The sequence below is a fragment of the Homalodisca vitripennis genome, chromosome 2 (assembly GCF_021130785.1).
Source record: "Homalodisca vitripennis isolate AUS2020 chromosome 2, UT_GWSS_2.1, whole genome shotgun sequence".
Classification (NCBI taxonomy): Eukaryota; Metazoa; Arthropoda; class Insecta; order Hemiptera; family Cicadellidae; genus Homalodisca; species Homalodisca vitripennis.
The window spans coordinates 165,023,192-165,046,576 of NC_060208.1; the positions used below are offsets into that span (position 1 = coordinate 165,023,192).

A 23,385-nucleotide genomic window follows, 5' to 3' on the forward strand; every position below is an offset into this window, starting at 1 on the left:
ATAATTTTTAAATAACCAATTTTACAACATAATATACAATTAAAATATAAATTTTTACTTCCTTTTTTAAACTTTTTTAAACAGCCAATAAATTCAGCAAATAAAATTCGGAATAACTTTAACAAGTTCACAGGCCAAAAGATTAACTAATTTCAAATTGACCAATGTCAAAAAGTTTTAAGCTCATCTAAAATATACTGATTTTTTACAAAGCACATAATATGGAACAAAAATTAAATTTGAAAATTACCTCACAATGCTCAGCACTCAGTAGTACAATTAATTGTTTGATTTCTACTTATGACACGACTCTGACACAAATGTGAACCTTATTTTAGCTTTTCCTCTGTTATTAACGAGTTCTTGTTACTAATGAATACAATTCATCCCACTATACCATATTTAAATAACTATTAGAAAAAAGAAATTAGTCAACATAGTAGAATATCAAATTATTTTTTCACGTGTTAATGTACTACTTAATTAACTTTTATAACTATAAAGAACTATAAAGCACTCAAACATATTTATTTAACCTTAAAATCTTTCTTGAGTTATCTCTTAGTAACAAAGAACGAATTTTTCTTTGTATTCATTGAAAGATTGAATGTGATGCAATACTTCTTTTGATCTTTGATAACATTTAGAGCCTCAACTCTATAAATACCATTGTATAAATGTTTCACAACGTCTACACCCAACTTTAGTAATCGTTATTTTCATCTTATTTCAGTTTATTCTCACTGTAACGTGCATTGTACCAGACAGCTAGCCAATTTACTGATGAATAAATGTAATCAACAAAGGATTAGTAAAAATCACTTGTACCTCTCAGGGTAATTTAAAGCGTAAGTCCCTGCCAGAAAACCACCCATGCTGTGTCCTAAGAGGATCATCTTAGGAAGTTTCATCTCCTTTCGCCACTCCTCAACAGACTGGACCAGTTGTTTCTCCACTTCATCTGCATCTTTGCTGAAATCTGGTCGTGAACTTCTGCCAAATCCTAAGCATCAAGAGTTTTATTAGCAGTGAAGGTGATCTTTAGCAATACAGTTTTCTTATGAGTTCATACTACATAGATAGTGGCTTTCAAATCACTACATATTTACACTACTTTCAAGATAAATCAACAACTTCCTCCCCAATTTTACATCCCAACCAGATGACTTTAAAACAAAACCTCAAGAATAGAAAAAATATTGATTCTAATCTTTCATGGACATGTCACATTGATAGTGTTCTTAAAAACCTGTCTGGAGTAATATTTTTACAAGCATTTTAAAGGAGTTATGTGCAAATGGCATATTACTCATTTTTTTAAAGTATCACAAGGTACAGTTTGGTGGTATGGGGGAAAAGGTGTAGGCATAGAGAAGATTTTAATCCTGCAGAAAAATAGCAGTAAGAATATTAACTGGCTCTAAGCCTAATGCAAACCTCTTTTTGTAAAAACGAGTATTTTAACAATTATAAATTTCTATATATTTGATGTTTTACTTTTAGTTAAGAAAGATTTTAACAAATGTCTTTTAAGAAACATAACACATTACTATGATACTAGTAATAGTAATAAGCTTGAATTGCCACGGTGTAGAACAAGAACCATGAATTACCATAAGTATCTAGGTTTAAACAATTTACCTGCTTCAGGGCAAAATCTAACAGAGAAAACATTTACAATAGTGTTATATGACTGGCTATCTAGAAATCCATTCTATAAATTTGATAAATATTATAAATGTATTAAAGATGTGATATAAAGTTGTAGTCTATGAAGTTGTACAACATTTAATCTGGATAGTAAGTACTTGTATTTAAAAACATTTATATAGGTAAAACCTTTGAGAATGACTGTTTAAATAACATGACAATATCCATTGCAATGTACGTAACGTGCTGAAGGATAAATACAATGTCTTTAATGTCTTCCATAAATCCATAATTGACTCACATTTTGTTGTGTTATGGAACTTGGAGCATACTCTATTAAAATTAATTTGTACCTATTTTTGCTGCTTTTGTTTTAAATTTAACTAATTTTCACAAATCCCATAACATAAATGATACAACTTTTTTCACTCATTGATAAAATTACTTAAATTCTGTTGAGGATTATTAAAGATCAAAAGATAAAAAAGGGCGTAAAGACAATTTTTTTACTTTTTCCTTTATTTAATAAAACTAGAAAAATGTTTGTTTAAACAGTTCCCTGAAGAGCAGCTTTGGAAATAAAAATCTTAAAAACTCCTTTTCCTTAATAGGATTTCACATTTTAACAAACTCATCTAAAATAATTCGAAATGAAAGGTTGTGTTAAATTTAAAGGAAATTGTTATCAATATGGCCTGTAGAGTTATCACACTAATACAAAGTTTAAAATAACACAAACAATCATTCTTCAAATTAGAATTTCTTCAAACATATATCACCATCAGAGCCTCAAGTGTTTCTACAACCATAGAGTGACTGATCAGAGCCTCAAGTGTTTCTACAACCATAGAGTGACTGATACAGTGTACGTTCTTTTGGGCAATTCGAAATTAAGTTGCATTCAAACCTGTTGTCAGACAATTTAAAAAAAAATAACCATCTATTTGTGTTGCATTTAGAAATTAATACCAGCAGTTTCAGGTATTACACCCATCAATTAATAGTAAAACATACATTACATCACTCTTGATTTAAACAACTGTAGTATTAATGTAAGGAAAGTAACTAAAACCCTTTTATTACATTTATATATATATATATATATATATATATATATATATATATATATATATAAACCCCTGTAAGTGGAGTTAATAACATAACTGTAGTATTATATCATTTGCATACATAACTTTTGACACCTTCACTGCATGTTTGTAATGAGTGATTCTAATTCCATGGAACTATATGTGATGCACTAGGATGTCTGCCGCAGTTAACACGCTAATTAATTTAAATTATCCAAATAAAAAATTATTTAAACTTACCAAGAACATCAATGGCGTAAACTGGTCTTTGGGAAGCAAATGCGTCAAGGTTAAGGCACCAGAGCCCTACACCAGCTCCCAGCCCATGGAGCAGAACGAGAGGCATCTTCTGTGATTCTGTGTTCAGTGCAATCGTCCATATTTTATCTGACGTGCCCACAACAGACCCGATGTCAACGTACCTACCTTTGTATGGAGTTTTTAAATCTACAAAACAATAAAAATCAAATTACTGTAATAATTTTATCAATATCACTAAGTATTTAAATACAGATAAGTTTTAGGTTAAGAATTTAAAACAAAATGAAAGCGAAACAAAAAAACTTAATCTAAATGAATTATTGGCAACAGTCACAGGAAAACAAACACCTTAAGCACTAATATTTTTTAATCAGCGAAAACTTTTCACAACAGGAGAGAGAAGAGAAAATACACAACACATGATAAATTAGACAAAATAACCTGATGTGTGTATAACTAGCAAGGAGTGTAATCAGACTCTACTCAGTTTAATATCAGTATTAGCTTCTCCACAAGTTGTATCATTGTACCTGATATTTTAAAATGTTCAAACCATCAGTAAAATTCATAATTTCGTGTGACGGAAGGGTCAATTTATTATGAAATACTAAATATTAATTAAACAAATTTTGTCAGCAACTTACTTACTCTATTATATATTTTACATGTTTATTTCTGGGTCTCAGCTAGTGTACAATATGCGATGTAACATTATAAATAATATTGTTTTATCTTGGTTACTGTCCATGCCAAGTGTTTTAACTAGATAACATTTATCTCCTTCCATAGGAGTACATAATCATGTGTTTGTAAAAAACTAAAGATTCAAAAATGTGTTCTTATTTGATCCACAAAAATCAGCGCAATATTCACCAGTTAAAGAATGACATTTCTTTATTTTATACAGTCTGAAACTATGTCAAGGCTTTCTTTGTTACAGTCCATACCAAGGTTTTCACGTTCACAAATATACAAATGTTGAACAGAAGTAAAAATGATGAATTTTCCATTAAGAGCAATGCATAAAAGCACAACACAACAGGTCTAATAAAACAAGGGCCATACATCACTAACGCCAAATATCTATAACAAAAAGATGTTTAACTCTCTATAATTATTACAAAACGGTACAATAGGCAATTAAATTCTTCATAGTTTACTTAAATTTATGTCCAATGTTATAAAACGGTCTAAAAACTATATAACATGAAGTTTCAAAAATGTCTGCAGCTACCTAAGTGCAAAAACTGTTTAAGTGCACATTCTAAAAAGGTAGGCTACATCCCTTTTGATTACTTTCTAGATTACTCATATTAAAAAAATTTATATGAATAAATAAATAATGAATTTAAAATTTATAGTATAATAGTGAAACTTTATTTTCAGCCCTATACATATATACATATATATATATATATATATATATATATATATATATATATATATCTTATATATATAAAAATCTTGAGTCACGATGTATGTTGCCAATAAACTCCAAAACGACTGAACCAATTTCAATCAAATTTCACATGTATCCGTAATTTAGTCTAACTTAGAAGATAGGATAGTTATTATCTGAATTATTCGCTTATGTCGTGAATATAAACGAATAAAATGAAGAAAAGTTTTCAAAGCGCCTGCACATTATAACCTGCAATTACGAGATAGATACGTATATTAAACAGTGAAACACTATTTGAAGGCGCTAAGTTATGATGTATAATTGTCTAAACTAAATTTTTGGTTGAACTTAAAGGTTGAGTGGTAGACCACTTTGTAATAAAATACATTATGCATGTACAATACATTTTTGACATATTTTCTTGATCGTGACATCAAGGTAAAATCTACATCGGGGTTGGAAATATAATTTACTTCAACCAGAAATGCTCATACGCGGGCAAAACTTACGAAAAGCGTGCGAAGCCGCGGGAAACAGCTAGTATATATATATATATATGTATCACCCCATACATAATTTTTAATTGTATAACTCTATTAAAAGATAATGAAAAAAATTAAGCATATACTTTTCATGTTCTAAATTAAAGTTTAGGGTCAACATATCATAACTTCAACATTTAATACGGTACGAGAAATGAGATTTTCATATATTTTTATATGGACTGATTGTACTGTTTAAACTAAATGTCCTAACTGCATAAGTTTTAGACACTTTAAAGTAGAGTTAAGAACTTATTTATGCTTACAAGAAAGTAATTTTTTCTCAGCAGCTCGAAGTACAGTTGCAGACATCGGGCACCACCAGCTCCAACACCAGCTTAAGAAACTGGAACAAAGAATAAATGCAATTAAGGAAATCATGTAACAATTAAACACAAAAACTCTCTAACAATAGTTAAAATAATACAGTCATTGTCCATTTTAGTTTTTTAAATGGAGAGTGATGAAAGTAAGTCAGAATATACCAAGTATAATAGAAATAGACAAGAAAACTATGACAAAACAAATAATCGGTAACAATAAGATTCGAGATCTGCAATTTGATCTCTTTCTCAGGTGAATAACTAACCTAACACAAAATTAAAATCTATGTTAAAATTAAAAAGTCAGGAAACACAACAATCATGTTGTGTGTCAAATTCACTATCTCTAAAACATGCACTTAATAAAAAAAAAACACTAATTATGGTTTTTAATTTGTTTTTATTAAACAATCCCACCTATACAATCTCACTGCTGATTAGCGATCTCAGATGCTTAAGTTCTTAACCTTAAAGACTCACAATATAGTACTCTGTTGTTTAAGTACTCTGTTGTTTAATAGTTGTTCATGTGACAATGATGCAATTCTACAGCCAGGCTCAGGGAAATTTTTTATGTCGCTCAAAAGGGATTTTTGGGACATAACTGATATTGTTTATACACATCTAAGTTGGGTAGACTTCAGTAAGAGGTACCCTTAAACAATCAACAGAACATTCCAATAATCAAATTTATAAATTGATAGCTATGTATTAACCATCATTTTAATAAATTGATAATTCATAGTCAGATGTTTCTATTCTACGAAAACACAAGAAAAGAAAAAGCAACAAAAACATGAAATATGATGTTGAAAAGTTGAACGATCTCGATGTGATATGAGGTCGAGAAAGTATCTATCAGAATTGCCTCAGGCCATCAGTACAGGCTTCAGTGTCTGCCAGACCATCCTGCACTTCCGGCCAAAAAATCTCACGAGATGCTCGTAAAGGTTAAACTTGGGTACTACTAGTAATATATTTATGAAAATATAATACAAACCTACTTATATTGTGTGATAAGAAATAGTACATAGGGACAGAGTTGCCTCCTCCCTGCTGACATCGCTTCCTTTTGGAAGGTAGGAAACAAGAATCAATCGTCATAATGACATGAATGTTCACAATATGTCAAATAAAGTCTTTTCTTTCTAATGATGTAGTTTTTTTTTAAGTAAGAAAAATAGTGGCCATCTGATAATACCAAATATTCCTAATATACCCAATATTCCTGATGATATAGAAAGTCATTAGCACCAAAGCTTTATTGCACAATCTATAGTAAATGTGTAGTTAAAGACATTTCACAATATATCTTTGTTTTATCAAAAGAAAATGTTTAAAAATTAAGTTATAAAAACAACAGGAAACAATTGAATTTTGGAAAGGCAGAATTTTTTGGATCTCGTATAAAGCACTTGTAGTTGAACGTACCAACAGTGACACCTCCAGTTACCACCAAAGGTGCTGCTGATGAAAATGAAAAACATTCCTTGAGATAGTACCGATCAGTAAAATAAAAAATTCGAAAAGGCTCATCACTAATGCTTGATAGCTAAAAATATTAAAAACCCATCCAACCATATTCTTGTTAGTAGTAACATGGCAATGGCTGCAACTGTAGAAATGTGCAAACAATTTAAATTCGCATTATGTAAAAAGTAAAACAACACAAAATCTTTTCTGTCAATTTTGACAGAATAATACATAATATACTTTAAAGTGCACTCAAGTCACTGACTTTTACATAGAACATGTAGAAAATCATTACTCACTGGCATGACAAAAGAGATAATTTCTGTAAAATTTCTGATGCAAGAATCCCTTCATCTTATACCTGTGACCCCTCTTTAGTCTGTTATCCTCCCCAAACCAGAAACAATGACCCCTCTTTAGTCTGTTATCCTCCCCAAACCACAAACAATCTTCCCGGTCCTTTAGATTAATGGACTAACTGAGTTATAAGCCTAATCTAATATTAAAACACTTGTATAATTTTATTGTTGTGCAATGTATGGTTTTCATTCAACCAAATAAAAATTCTTTCTGAAAATGAAATTACATTATTTTAAGATATTGTTAAAAGTAGTTTTATACTGTTTTAGGTAACATGGATAGGGTAAGATAAGCGGACCCGCTTTTTTATATCGAAGAATATAGTCATCGATACCTAAATTTTCTACATTTACATGGAAAATTGGTGCTTAATGACAATTTTCATTGTTGAAACTATCTTAAACATTTTGTCATTATTGGCGATGTCCCAAACCCCCAATAAATACCCCATGTAGCCTATTACTATAAAAAACTAAGTATTAAAACAGTTACTCAAAATAAATACAAACTTAATTCCTAGTTACAAAAAATTCATATCTTTAATTTTACAAACCTTTGCTTCTGAACAATAAATTCACCCTCATCACCACTCATTGTATCCAATTAAGTAGGTAAGGGCCTAGATCTACCAAATATACTATTCCCAGTTATAATATGTGACAAAAACTCCTCAAAATATAACAACTTTAGATTTACTGGTACCTTGACAAATCAAACCTTTCTATATAATAGAAGACACTTGAGTACAGCCTTGGAATGATCACTACTTCAATAAACACCATCTATACTAGACCGCAAAATAACCATGAATAAATTACAAGTCATTCACAATTCAGCAGAGCTCAGACCTTGAACTCAAACTTTGATACAACACACAAATGCCAGACAGTCATCTCTTAGGTTAGTGTTAGTAAGGCATGACACGGCCAAGTTACCTAAGAGGTGTATCAGTATTTGCTTTGACACTACAATCAGATGTTTTTACAGTTTCCATATGTTCATTTTAATACAATTTGTTCATATAGCCTGTTCACAGCTGTGATCATGTTGACCACAACGTTTTGCTAAGAGAAGTTAAAAAACCTCACCAGGCACTTCTTTTTACTGTGTCTATTATTGTCTATTATTATATAACAAATTACTTCTTATAACAAAGTAGACTGTATATTGAATTGTGAAATAATTATAAATATTAAATTGTTATTTCGGACTGCCACTAGTCTTTCACACGATATATAAAAAGAACGAAATAGCCAGCTGACGAGCTTAATGTCTATAAACTTATTGGGGTTCTCTTTCTATTAATATTTGTTAATATGCGCAATGTTTTTCTTTGAAAATTATTTACATTGACTGAAGCTTCCCTAAACAAATAGCTCATCACAGGCTAAAATAGGCATGATAAGCAAATTTTATGAGTCTCCAAGTTACTCATGTTTCTTACAGTATGGAATAAAAATAAAGTGCTGTTAAGTTTTTAGTAAAGTGTTGGCTGTTAGAGATTGTTTATTTTAAGAAGTGGAATTTACAGAATTTTGATTACCCATATGTGATTTTGACTGGAAGGAAATTCAACTAATTAAGTTTCTAAACATTTATTGAAAAGCCATTTATAGAGAGTTGTTTAATGGATTTAACTATGTTTTTACTGTATACCAAAGAGAATTAATCATATTTTCCTACGCAAATTTTAAATAGTCCTTCAAAACAATTTAATTTGATGCTTTTGATACGAAATGTTACCACCTTTGCCAAAAATGTCATGCTTAAAAACAATCAACCCCGTGACAAGTTACAGATCACACCAACCGCCCTCTGTAAGCCATCCAAGGCACTTGAAACACAATCAATAACCTTATTAACAACTAAAATAAACTTAAGTTTTCTTTAAAACCGAATAGGGTGGGGGAATTTTCGCCTAATGGATATTAAAGTGGTTGCTTAGTATAATTTTAAATACTTATGAGAAAGCAGGTAAGATAGTAATGGGTCGATATCTTGATGGTTCAATTGTATCGCCTTTGTTATATGGTTTTATCACAATATACAGAATGTTCACAAATGGGTGTCACATACTGCTGTGGCTTATAGTATTTATGATTTTATTATTATATTTATGATTATAGTATTAACAAAAAAAAGTCAGATAAACATAGGTGAAGAAATGTGTTGATTGGCCGCTAGTCCCCATTTTGTATTTTTATAAAATAAATTTTTATCTCCAGAACTAGTAAAAATACATTTACCAAACACATAGGTTATTACAAAAATTAAGGAATACTCAAAAATATGTATTTGCTTTAATATTAACAAAATGGTTCCTTTTGGAAAATCTAACAGACAAAATAACAAAAACAGAGTAGTATGAGTATATATTGTACAAAATATAATGTACTAAATACGTTTACAATTTTTATTCCAATGGGTCTGTTTTTAACGAAAAACGTTAACGCATAAACGACCACAGCCACTTTTCTTGCAACAGTCGGTAGCAACAAACATGAATGCCAGTTGAGAAGTACCAGCTGTTGCGAAATTTGAGTTTTCCTCTTATTTTTGTTATAACCTATGTGCAAATTTTGGTATCTGCAGCTGGAGATAATTTATTTTATAAAAATACAAAATGGCTGCTAGCGGCTAAACAAACATTTCTCGACCATTGTTTTCAAGACAATTTTGTTTGAAATCGTGATTTCTATCAGCCTCAAAAGTTTGTGACACCCTTTTCTGAACACTATATATTTCAGTCTCCCTATAAAAATAACAGATTACATCTTTCATAATTATCAGACGTACATATTTCATTACAATATTACAGTGCTGGCCAAATTATTAGACTAAAGTACATTTTTGTGTTTTTTTCTTCTCAATTTTTTACAAAAAAAATTTTTAATTTCATTTTGGTATATGTTAAAGTATATACCCTCATTCGTGTGTTACTTTAGAATAGTATTAGCAGAAAATTTGGTATTTTTATGTTGGCGGGTGGCAACACTGCCTGTTTTGTTTATAATCTGCCTTTACAAATCTACCAGCTCCATAACCACAATCAGGCTACAGTTAATTTTTCATGTGGTTAACATGTTTTAGGTTCAGTAGATCTTTCTTTTAGTGTGTTCTGTTATTATTAAAGTAAGTTTAAGGTCATTTGTGAGTGTATGAAACCACTTTTTTACTTCCTTATTGGCTATTTATAAAATTATCAGGAAATGGGTAAAAAGGCGGACCTTTCACCAAGGAAATGTGCTGTAACCAAGGTTCTGTTGGAAGAACAACATTACACAAAAACTGAAATAGCACACAGACTAAATATTTCACAGAAGTCAGTTAGTAGAATCAAGAAAACACTTGATATCAGAGGTATTTATAAATCCAGCTGTATCGGAAAATGTGGCCGGAAGAAAGCGTTAAGTCCAAGGATGGCCAGAAAGTTGAAAAACATGACACTAGTCAATAGAAAAATGACCAGCAAGGTTCTTAGTGACCAGTCAAGAGATTATGGCACCATCAGAAGAACCTTGAATAAACAAGGTCTTCGCGCATGCAGGCATACAAAAACATAAAAAATAACATCAGCAATGGCTAAGAAGAGATTGGAATGGGTGAAAGGGATTCAGTTCTCTACTGAATCCTGAGGGTACTGTACCTTGTTCCAATCATCATCAGTGAACTGAATGCCTTTGGCCCATTCCAATCACTTCTTAGCCCTTGCCGGTGTTATTTTTTGTTTTTTGTAGGCCTGCATGCTCGAAAAACTTGTCCATTCAAGGTTCTTCTGATGGTCTTGGGCGAAACATTTGTGTCATAATCTCTTAACTGGTCACGAAGAACCTTGCTGGTCATTTTTCTATTGACTAGTGTCATGTTTTTCAACTCTCTGGCCATCCTTGGACTTAACGCTTTCTTCCGGCCACATTTTCAGATACAGCTGGATTTATAAATACCACTGATATCAAGTGTTTTCTTGATCCTACTAACTGGCTTCTGTGAAATATTTAGTCTGTGTGCTATTTCAGTTTGTGTGTAATGTTGTTCTTCCAAAAGAACCTTGGCCACAGCACATTTCCTTGATGAAAGGTCCGCCTTTTTACCCATTTCCTGAAAATTCTATAAATAGCCAATAAGGAAGTAAAAAAAGTGGTTTCATACACTCACAAATGACCTTAAACTTACTTTAATAATAACGGAACACACTAATAGAAAGATCTACTGAACCTAAAACATGTTAACCACATGAAAAATTAACTGTAACCTGATTGTGGTTATGGAGTTGGTAGATTTGTGAAGGCAGATTATAAACAAAACAGGTAGTGTTGCCACCCGCCAACATAAAATTACCAAATTTTCTGCTAATACTATTCTAAAGTAACACACGAATGAGGGTATATACTTTAACATATACCAAAATGAAATTAAAAATTTTTTTAGTAAAAATTGAGAAGAAAAAATACAAAAATGTACTTTAGTCTAATAATTTGGCCAGCACTGTATATACTTAATCAAAGCAATGAAAAATAAACATTAAAAATAATAATTGTTTATTATCGTACCGTCGTATTTCTAATATACTGATAACATTTTATAAAATAAAAATAACATAAGTATGAGGAGATCATAACCATACACGATAATACGAATTATGGAACGTTATACTAATTAATTTTGTATAATGTACAATAAATGGTAAAAGCTATAATTATATAATAAGATTAAATATTAGAGGATAACAATTGAGAAGTCTATTTCCGGTTTTAACCAACAACGGCCCCCGGGTTATAAATGGGTATACTGGGCATCTGCGCAAATACTCAGGACGCCAAATGTTAGAGGACGCAACATTTTAGGTTAAAGAAAAAGTTATAACAGTTATTAAATAATAAGGAAAGGTTTGATAAAATGATGTGCAAAGTGTAGTCAACGCGAACTATAAAAAAACTGGAGCTATATTGCTTACGCAATGACTTAAAACATAAAATAATGTCTTATACATAATTTTATCGCTCTTAATATTATTGAATGATGATAATGGCGAAAATGACACTGATATAGCTGTACATAATAAGCGGCCAGACGCTGTTTTGGTTTCGTTATTTGGATTGTGTGATGTAGTTTGAGTTGATACTCACACTCCACAAAAATATTCAAATGTTTTAATTTATTCACTCTGTTTAAATTAAGTTTACAGTTTTATTTCCATATAAGCAAAAAAAAAAAAAAAAAAAAAAAAAAAAAAAAAAAAAAACTAAGTGGTGCTGCTGAATTCAGGAAGCGTGCTGCTAAAAATCAAAGTGAGGAACAAGTGCTTTTAAAGAAAGAGCCCCAAATTGCGTCCTTCTTTACTTTGCTTCTACCTCGTCTACAGCCACTCTAGGCCTAAATGTGCACTCTCAAGAATCTCCAGTCTCAGGAACCATTTATTAGGCTCACTACTTTGCCTAATAATGAAGCTTGTTTGTTTCCAATTGACTTGGAAATTAGTAAAGATCGAGAAAATGTAGATTGGCATGTAATTTTTGGGTCAAAAGTTGAAGATTTGTTAGCTTTTACTAGTGATATTGATATAAATGGCCCTGCAACGTGGGACATCACAACCAAATTTTCAAGTTGATTTTTCTAGACCCGAAAGTATATAAAATGACGGACCAAGCGTTCCCATTATACAAATTGTTTGAATGTACTCATTCCAATGGGGAGTTTTAGGTTAGAGATCGGATGCTCTATTCTCAGTTGTCTGGTAAAGTCTTTGTGTACCATGTTGCAGGAGACCATCGTTCTAAGATGCTCATTTACATCAATAGACGAAATCAGACAGTGAAAGTACAAGTAAACACACTACTTCAACCCGTTATATGTCAACGTATGTAAATATTGTAAAATAACGGTTTAAACATAACATGAACATATCTTTATTTATAGCAGTTGTCCAGATTGACTAAAACTCACTCTCGCGTTATGGTATCATCTCTAGTTCACCAAAAACGAGGGTCTGTCTCCTGCACTTACCACGCCATGTCAATTTCAAACCCATCAATCTTACCATGATATAAGTTCTACAATAATATCAACTATCTTAACATTTTGGTTTTAAAATAATTTTCTAAGTATGCAATTATTTTTTATTACAAATTTCGTAATTTATATCATACAATATAAATGTTCTTAATAAAACAAGAGGAATGAGGGAAACAGTACGTTTTATTCAAACCTTCAGTTTTCAATATATAAAATAAAAATGAACTACATTTTTTGAAGAAAATATCCGAATTAACACAATAGAATACATGAAATAAGTCAGCAAAACAGCTAAAGACCATCTCCACAGTCTCTAATCTCAATTCAGCTATTGACAAAACGAATTAATGCCAGTTTTGTTTATTTGAGTCTTCTAAAACTATAATGTCCCTGGAATTTTATTTCCTCCAGTTACACAGTCAGTTTGTACCGGAATATCCTTTCAATATTTTACAAATTACCAGAAGGGTGGATATTGGAAGATAATAGCAGACATAAGACTCATCAGCTTATCTTTTAAAAATGATTGTAGTTAAATCATGCTAGTAACAATTTAATCAAAATAACAGGAAAGAAAAGAAATAATGATTAGTCATAATGATTTATTATTTTATGACAGTTGTTCTTCTAATAAAAATGATTGAGGTGCCTATTTTTACAGGCGCAGTACACAACTTTGGACGGTCGTTGAGTATGAGTCAACCTGATCCTTGGCTAACCTTAAATATAAAGACGTGTATGGCCGGCTAGTCTGTATCACTATGCTAGATATTTTATGTACCGGTACTACTGTGACGGAGTTCCTAGATATTCATTTTTTTGTTTTGCATAGTAAAAAAATGTATTGATAAAGTAAAACATTACAGAAGGAGCGGTAAAAATAAACCAAAAATATCGACTTCTCTCATTTACTAACCAAAACTTGAACGTGCACCTTCAGTTTATAATCGAGAACATTATGTAACACGTGGAGTGGCTGACTACAATATTGTGAAAATCATTAATCCCCATTTGGTGTATACTGTTCCTATTCAGGGTCATAGCTGTGCTCAGACAAGTCATATCTTTAGTATCTAGAAGAAAGCTCTTAGAACGTGTTTCGGACTGAATTGAAGACGACAGTCCTGTAAAATAATGTTGAGAGAAAGGTCATAGAGACTTGAAACTTGGTACATACTTTCTGATTAACAAATATAGATCCCCGAGTTTGAAAGCTAACAAAAAGCTAAGTAATAGAGCTACAATAAAATTATGAAAGTTACATCACAATTTTGTTTCTCTATTTCTACGTTCATACGTAATAAAATGAATAATGTAAAAACAATAACTTTCCGTTTTAAAGGTACAAGTTTTTCACTTTTCGGTTAAACCATAACTCGGAAACTTGTGATATGATCAAATCAAATTTTTATACAAATAAACTGCAGCCAAGACAACGTGGCACCGTCCTAGAGAGTCTGGCGCCCAATTAAACGTTTAGGCGCTGGCCGCGCTAAGTCAACAAAACCTGCTTAATTAAATCTATGTTAAAGTGTAATATTTTAAATAGTGGTTTACAAATTTAAATTCCCGAGATAATAACTTTAAGAGCTCCATAACGAAACTAATGCAGAATTGTTTGAACCTGTCAAGAATAAAATATAAATAAACATAGCTTGTGACTAAATTACAGTGTTAAGATACGCGTATAACATCCATATATATATATATATATATATATATATATATATATATATATATATATATATATACAATGGATGTTATACGCGTATCTTAACACTGTAATTTAGTCATATATATATATATTCTTATATGAGTGTTTGCACATTTCTAGAATAGTGGCCTTAAAACAGAGTTGTGTAATATTTACAATTCAAGTTAATTAGAATAAAATATAATTTAATTGTTTAGATTAATTTGATTTATATTTAATTTTATATCCAACACTCAATAAGCTGGCTGAACTGCATTGTATAGAAGATGACGTAGAATCGGGTGTATGATCCGCATTGGCTGTAGCAATTTAATATTATACCCCTATAGTACATCACGTGACATGGCCTGATCGGTCGACACGGCGCGACAGCGTCCCTAGCTCGCTGCCCGAGCCAGCAGTCGCGAGTCGTTCCGAAATGTGAATCAGAGTGGGATGTTTCTTGTCCTTTCGTGCCGGGTACACGTATCTTACAACTGTCTAATTGTTCTCGCCCTTTTTATAAAAATCCATGTTTATATATTATGAAGCGTTGAAAATATCCTTATAAACAACTTTACACCTAAAGTGCACCTTAAGTTGAATCTAAATTGAAATTTAAAAAACGTAGGTGCGTTTACAAACATTTAGTAATTTAAATGACATCAATATGTTTGTAATAACTCAAAAAATGATCCTGCAGTGAGCCAGATTCAAAACACTCTTGCATCAGCGTTCACCAGAGTGGTAGAGCGCACACTTAAATACTATGTGATTTTCACTAACACAAGGTGAGGATATTATCGAAAACCCCCTTGACTCCCGTTATATTTCGTGAAGTTTATCTTTTGCCCTGAAGATATGTGGATTCCCATAACTACTGCCTCCCCTCCTCACCATCGATTCCGGTGACTCTTGGTGTTAACTGTGTTTGTAATTATCTGTGTTTTCTCCTGCAAACCCCTACAGACAGTGTGTAGACCCTGTGGGAGCCCTTGTGGAAGTTGCGGCACCTCAGCCATAATGAACTGTGCGTGTGTCAGGTAAAGACAACTTCTATGAGTGACATCATTCCTCTATTCATCCTCTTTTTCTATAACGTTACCTTTAACCTTCCCACACGTCTGTTTTCAATTTTTGTATTTATTTAAACTGAAAATAATGTAGTTAATTCATCTCTCGTCCTCTCAGCCTGAACAACTCTTTATTTTATTCTCTAGCCAATCAACCTATTCAAGAGAGAATACCTTATACTATCTGAAAATCTGTAGATATTTGCCTCTGGATAATGCAGATTTTATTTATTTACATTATTTTGCAGACGCAAGTGAACTTAGTCTGTGCTACATATATAGGTGTACAAGTAAATGTTACAAAGAACCTTTTAATTCTGAGATCTAGAAGTGTGCCTTTAAAACATATTCTTATATTTAAAACTAGCCACTACGAAGTTCAAGGAGGTGAGTGTTATCGGAGTCTTTCCCGCCAGATATGACGATATATGAAGTTTGTGTTTGTGTTTGTCTGTTTATAAACATGACAACTTTCCATTTACAACGCAGAAGGTTTAATTTTGGAGTGAACACGATCTCTACTAACACTACATCGAATTTGAAAATGGTAAACATAGGTCCATTGAGAGTCGCTCTCCAGGCCAGGATGTTGTCCGCTGTGGGGCGAAAGCGCGAAAGTTTATGTAGTTCCGCGGTTAGGAATTTTTATTATATCGCCTTTTCTGTTCTAAGTAATAATAACAGCAGAAGTACTATGATAATGTGCTACTCAAAGACTATTAAATTGTTTATCGTTTGACGCTATTGGTAACTGTGTGCATGTATTCTTTGTTCCTGCTCATTGTGAAATTAAGATAAACAAATTCATAAACAAAAAAAGTTCGTTAAGATCAAAGTCTCTCGTTTGCCCTTAATTATACTAACTGAATAAAATTTAAAATTTCTTAGATAAAATATTGTAATCCAACATGGTAAAAGATGTACTTTTATAAATAAGGGGAGTAGTAGGTAGGGAGTAGATAGCGGAAGAAAGACAAAAATGAGACGCCAAAGCAAATTCTTGCTCTAGTGATGAAACCTAGATTCTATAAAATTGAATCAGTTGTCACAGGCTGAAGAAACTATGGACCCTGAACTCCGGGGTTGGCCCATAGTATACGCCGTAACGGCCCCTAGACAAATGTTAAAGATTGAAATATGCAAAGAAATATTAGGCTACTTGTTGTCACTTTCTTAATAGATAAATGTCATTAACAAAATAAACTCGTAATAAATAATAAATATTCAATAAATAACTCAAAGGAATCTTTTATAATTGTTTACTTTCAACTCGCTTGATATGCTTTAACTTCAAAAATTAAGTTATAATAATTGTACTTACAATTTAAATACCATAAAGTATATTGGAATCACTATCTTGGCAATCCATATCGTTATCCAGAGAGGGAAGAAGAAGAACAATATAAGCCTCCATATCAAGCGGCACAACATTCTGAAATTCACAAATTATATATATTAGATTACATGGAAATACTCGTATAACTTCAAGCCAAAGCAATTCTTGCATGACTACCATTAATGTTATCACATTTCTATCCTCAAGCGAAGAGTATCTTTATGTTCCAGTATGTAAATGCTACATGAATCACGGAAGTTAATTATATATTATAGTGTTCAAAAATGTGAGGAAATATTTTTGGTATAGGGGTGAAAACTAAACAAGTTCCTTTAACACTATAGTCTATGTTGCTGCGTGTTTACCGGTATGTTTAATAGAATAAATGATAATTCCGAAACTGTTTAAGTCATGGCGTTGTAATTTTGCATGTCTAATCAGCATATAACTTTTATAACATTTAAGAGAAAAATTTCACAAACATCCACGAGAAATGTTGTCGAATTGAATTTTATAAAAATATACAAATTTGCATACTTTATTTGTTATGAGGGGATGAAAAATAACTGAGTAAATTCGTATGATGAATATATAGCGGAACCAAATGACAGTGCTCTATTTCTGGTTGAAGTGGTATGTTCGAGAATAGTAAATACCAATTTATTCCGTAATTTGTATACATTTAGAAGGAATTACACATTTTTTATCATGGCAATTTTGTCTTCTTGTTAGGGTTAATGTGATTTTGATTTGAAGTTTAAACATTTTAAAAATATAATAAGCTATATTTTCTAGCACAACGTTACATCCTAATAATATATGCAAACAAATAAAATTAGGATGTAACTTAAACTGTATAAGTTGTGATTTTATTAACTAAAACATAGACAGACAGACGGCAACCAAAGCGAAGTATAATAGTCTTAGAGGAACTTTTTTATATTCACCTATTCAACCGCATCTAAAGATATTCCCCTATATTTTCGATCACCCCATACGACTTTTATGATTGCCCTTGCCCTTGCCCTTGCTTGTCGGTACATGAAATTACTATTTACTTAATAGTGGAGATGTGATAAACATAATAATCATAGTAGAGTATCAATATCATGCTAGAATGGCTTTTGAAAACAAAATGCTCCATAAGACCCTCAATGCTAATAAGGTAGTTTCTCAAAATTTTGTAAAAGTATTAATATTCTATAATAAAGAGCTACTAAATATCAAGAAAATCATTATGAAGTATAGATACCATACATTATAAAAATACATTAGGGCCTTTATAGAAGAAGAAGAATTGGAATATCGAGTACAAACACATTAAAAAACAAATCATTCATCACAATCGTTTTACAAACTTCCAGTGTCACTTCAAAAAAATATAACACTACACTGGTCACTCCTGTAGAAAAAATACTGAGATGCGTACTTTTATCAGACTTTATAATAAACAACACTTTTAGAGTTATGTTGATTGATGTGGTGAAATCAGATTTCAGTTGGGGTAATGTTTGAACATTTTAAAACTTTGTAGTTTCACCACTTTAAGGTACTTTCCCAAAGATAGGTTAAAAACGTTACTTTTTAGCATTCCACAAAGAATTAGACCCCATGCGGAAAAGGTTAAATATAAGGATATATATGGACAATATGTATATGAAAAACAAAAATATAACTTCCCAAGGAACATTTTATAAGAAAACATGTCATTGTCTTAAATCATAATTCGATTAGATATGTAATTTCTACAAGTCATAATATTCATTGAAAACATGTTATTTTAAGTCATAATTCATGGGTGTGTGTGTGTGTGTGTGTGTGTGTGTGTGTGTGTGTGTGTGTGTGTGTGTGTGTGTGCGCGCGCGCGCGGCGTGTGTGTGTGTGTGTGTGTGTGTGTGTGTACATACATGAATTATGAATTAAAATAACATGATTTAAATTAATATCATGAATTGTGGCAATCAAATACATTATATAACATTTATTTAATTACCACGTGATTATATTTGTGTTCCCTACTTTATCCCAAATATTTAAACACGTTTCTTTGTTTCTCTTGAAAATTCATTTACAACAAAATATGGACTATTTTAAACCATGGTATGTTGTTGTTCTGACATTTATTGAAGATATGACTGTAAACATCCATATTCTTAGCTTAAGCCCCTTTCTTTTTATCCAGGTTACTACATTTCCAAATTACTAGTGTAAATTCGTAAAGTGCTTTGAAGAATGATACAAAGTAATCTATTTTCCTTCCTTCATGGAGACTAACTTAAGGAGGACTGTGACTAAAACAAACTGATCGCATCATGTTTTTACTTATATTATGGTGATTAGTAGTATAAATATTATCTTTGTATTTGCAAGGAGTATAAGATGATGGGGTATGACTAAGACTATTACGTATACATGTCAAGTGTACAAAAACTAAAGGGACATTCGAGGATGCAATTAAACAATAGGTGTATTAGAATATAATAATGGAATGCACTCATAAAAGTTCAAGTTGACAAATACCTTTCCTTCAAAAAATGTTTAACCCGATGCTTGTCATTTATTGGACCCATGTAACAACACAACATGACCACACATGGATGTTTGTGAATCCCAACCCAAACGAGTTACTTTATTCTTTATTGTTACCTCTAAAGAGAGAGAGAGAGTTGTGACGAAATTAAGCAAACATTATAGAGTAATCTCTAATATATAATTTGGGCGAAATTAAACCTTTATTGAGAAATACTATTAAATTTAAATAATACAATACTTTTCCAAATTATCTATTTTTGGACGAGGCCTCTCGAAACCAAAGGTTTGATCATGCGACTCCACGAATAAATATTTACATAAATGTTATTACAAGTAAAATACCATATGATGTAAATGTGCAAATACAAAAATTTTTGAAATATTTTACACATACCTTTTTAATTGAATGTAAAAATCTTGTTTCCAGTGTACTTGTTATGCACACATTTATGGATTATTGCAGAATTTATCTTTCAAGTGCAGTACTAGAAAAATTCTTGAAAAGGCCACTTAATTAGGAAGGATGATGCGTGACTGAAATATTTGTCATGTGACGTAGAAGAAGAAAAAAGTTTAATCATGTTTTGAGAAAATGCTTAATTCTTTTAGCCCTACTGTATCCATTCCTCATATACTATCTGTGCGGATATCTGTGAGAAGGCCGGCGCTGATAAGAAGTGAACCAGTTAGGACAGTTAGATAGGAATCTCGAGTTATCTCTAGCCATACAGTTCGTGTGGCTACCTGTTCAACCTGTCAGCCCTGTATTTTTGAATAGACTACTTATTTAAATAATCTATATTCTTAAACTTTACACTTACATAAAATTTTTATGTATATCATGAGCTTATACATATAAAACAAAAAACGCCTTAAACTGAAAAATAAGACGTCTGTTTGCTTATATTTCCGCATAATAACTTGAAAATAAAATGAGTTACAGACATGAAATGTACATGCAACCTCAGCTCAGCAAAACCTGTTACGCGACATGTCTGATTAATATTGATATTTTAGGTTTATGATTGTGAAACTTCTAAATTGTTCAAAGTATTATATCAAAATGCCAACCCTTTAAATCTTAATATTACCAGCCATCCACAAATAAACCTTCAAAACTAATAATGTACGAATATTATATGAAATGTGCAACAGACAGAATTGTGCAACTCGTTCAGTATTCATACAATATTCATATTCATATTCGCCTTGTTCAGTAAAACCATTGAATCATCCTATTGAATATGAGGGTTTTACTGAACAGGGCAAACATTTCTGAGCGGTGTGTTCAGAGCAGGGTGTCCGGGAAGTGTAAGTCTTTGGCTATCACTCATGAATTGTCTTTTCAATCTACAATAACTATGTATTATAAATTAACTAAAAACATATTTTACATTATATCTGAAATATTGTACTCTGGTTCTAATCGAACACAATTTTGGAACCAGAAACAGAATCTTATTCATTCTCAACGTGCATTTATTTAAGAAATTATAACTTGTTTGATACAATTATTATTCTTATTGTTTAACTCTAGAATTATATTCTACAAATAAAACTAATAGTAAAACATCGTATACCCAATTAATAAATCTCAATTTTTCAAGTACACAGTTGATTATCTGACATTGGACATTAAATTTGTTAAGAGTATTGACAATTTTTATAACAATTCCAATTAGTTTATATAATTGTTAAATAAGATTACAAATACTCTACAATTGAGTTATTTAGACACATTGTTATTTATTTTATATGTGTTGGAAAATCTGTTTGAGTGTATTTTAAAATACATTTAATATGATTCCGTGTTGAAATTAGAGAGAGTTTTCAAAGGTTCAATATCACAAACAAAATGTATGTGGTGTATTCAAGAATTATTTGGCAGGATATAGAATATGGGGTATAAATGTATGGAAAAAACAATCCTACTCCAAATTTATGAAGGATCTTATATCCGAGTATTATCAATCCACGGTACGCCACCGCTGTTACAAACCTTCAAGATATTTTTTTGAGTTCTGTCCAAAGAGAGGGATTTCTCCCATTGTCTCTATCCATTTTAAATATTATTTAAACTTACATCCACTCTTGCAATTTAAGCAAGCAAATTTTAAAATCCGTATATATGTGTTATGTGTACAAGAGTTTCCTTGCGTTATTATTGTATGTATGGACAATATAGTCATGCATTATTTTAATAACTTGTAAGTAAATAACTGAATACTTAGAAACCAATATAATTAATTCATAATATGCCATACCATTTATTAAATGTTATAACATAGGTTCATGCAAATACGAATAAACTGTTTTTTAATTTTTGTTTCAAATGAGTAAAATTTGGGGATTAGATCATTTTAAAAACCACGAGCAATACTTACTTTACTGTTTTTGTTGGTCAATTAATATTCTTCCTTAATAAAATTGAATTAGTTGACAAATTGTGAAAAAGTAAAATTAACGTCAAAAACTTTATAAATATAGCAATGATAGAACACTTATTTCTTTCTGTACAGGAGTGGAGCTAGGGAGGATGACACCATATCGTAGTTCCTGGGCACGGACATGACAGGAGAAGAGGATGGCACGACCGACTGGGGAGGCTGACGAGAACGGCAATGCAGGTTTCAACTCACATCCCCCACAAGTTATATCCGACCTTCGCTCTCCAAGACGTTCTCACGACCAACTGTCGCGCCGATGACGCACTCTACAAACACAGATACAGTTCTTTGGAATGACCAATCTATTGTTCTAGCGACAAAACTAACAGAGATTCAGTCTCTTGTTTGCTTCGAAACCAAATACTTGAGCCGCGTTCAAGGCTAGTTTCAAATACGTAATTTATGAATTGTTCATTAACCACTCAATCTTTGCAGCCGGTTTCACCATTCTGTGAAAGAACTGTGCAAATCAATTTTATGACATTCAATGAGTAATAAAACTATACTTACAACACACCGGACAATTTTCATTGCTTTAGGCTACACCTTAATTCTTCCTCATTTTGAATAATTAACTACACAAGTGCTCGTAAATTTGCTAACTGTGCTTATTGTGGTAGTTTCTTGGCCAGTAAAGAATATTAGTGAGATTAGTAGTTTTTATGTGAATGTCTATACCGTCCAAGACAGGAATGGAGGCAGGGACAATAGCACCATATTGTAGTTCGTGGGTACGGTCATGAAACAAGTACGAGGATGGCACGGCCTTATTAACATTAGGATGTTTTATTAACTTATTGTTGTGAGATTTAAATTTTTAAATTTATTTTTTTTCAGATTTAAATTTGTATTGTATGTATTAGTGTAACTATGGACATTTGTGTCTGGACCTGGATCACGAGGTTGCCTCTGCTCCCCCTACCACCCTCCGACAATGGGAAAATAAAGATTTAAAAAAAGGGAAAGAGAAGAAAAATTAGAAAAGAGGGAAGAGACAAAAGTTAAAGAGGCAAAAGAGGGAAGAGACAAATTTAAAGAGGCCAAGGAGATCTAGAAGAGGTTAAGGGCAGACTAATCATATTTTAATAAATTTATATCGTATATTTCAGGTCCAAGAGTACCAACCTTCTTATAGACCTTTCTCTGGCAATTACCATACTCCACACGCACAAGTGTGTGGTTTATGCCAGCGG

General features: G+C 31.6%; 1 protein-coding gene across 4 annotated transcripts in view; it reads right to left on the bottom strand.

The window, feature by feature from the left end:
- The window catches only part of LOC124354986 (1-acylglycerol-3-phosphate O-acyltransferase ABHD5-like), a 34,100-nt gene extending 11,718 nt beyond the window's left edge, over positions 1-22,382 (bottom strand). Inside the window, exons 1-5 of one of the 4 annotated variants that reach the window (XM_046805832.1) lie at positions 22,130-22,382; positions 17,199-17,309; positions 5,210-5,289; positions 2,979-3,185; positions 829-1,003 (exon numbers count right to left, since the gene is read on the bottom strand). In XM_046805832.1, the coding sequence (XP_046661788.1) occupies positions 829-1,003; positions 2,979-3,185; positions 5,210-5,289; positions 17,199-17,308 (572 nt within the window). In that variant the 5' untranslated portion in view covers position 17,309; positions 22,130-22,382. The other 3 variants (XM_046805833.1, XM_046805834.1, XM_046805835.1) reach the window with 3 other exon arrangements.
- Between the last annotated feature and the right edge of the window lie 1,003 nt (positions 22,383-23,385).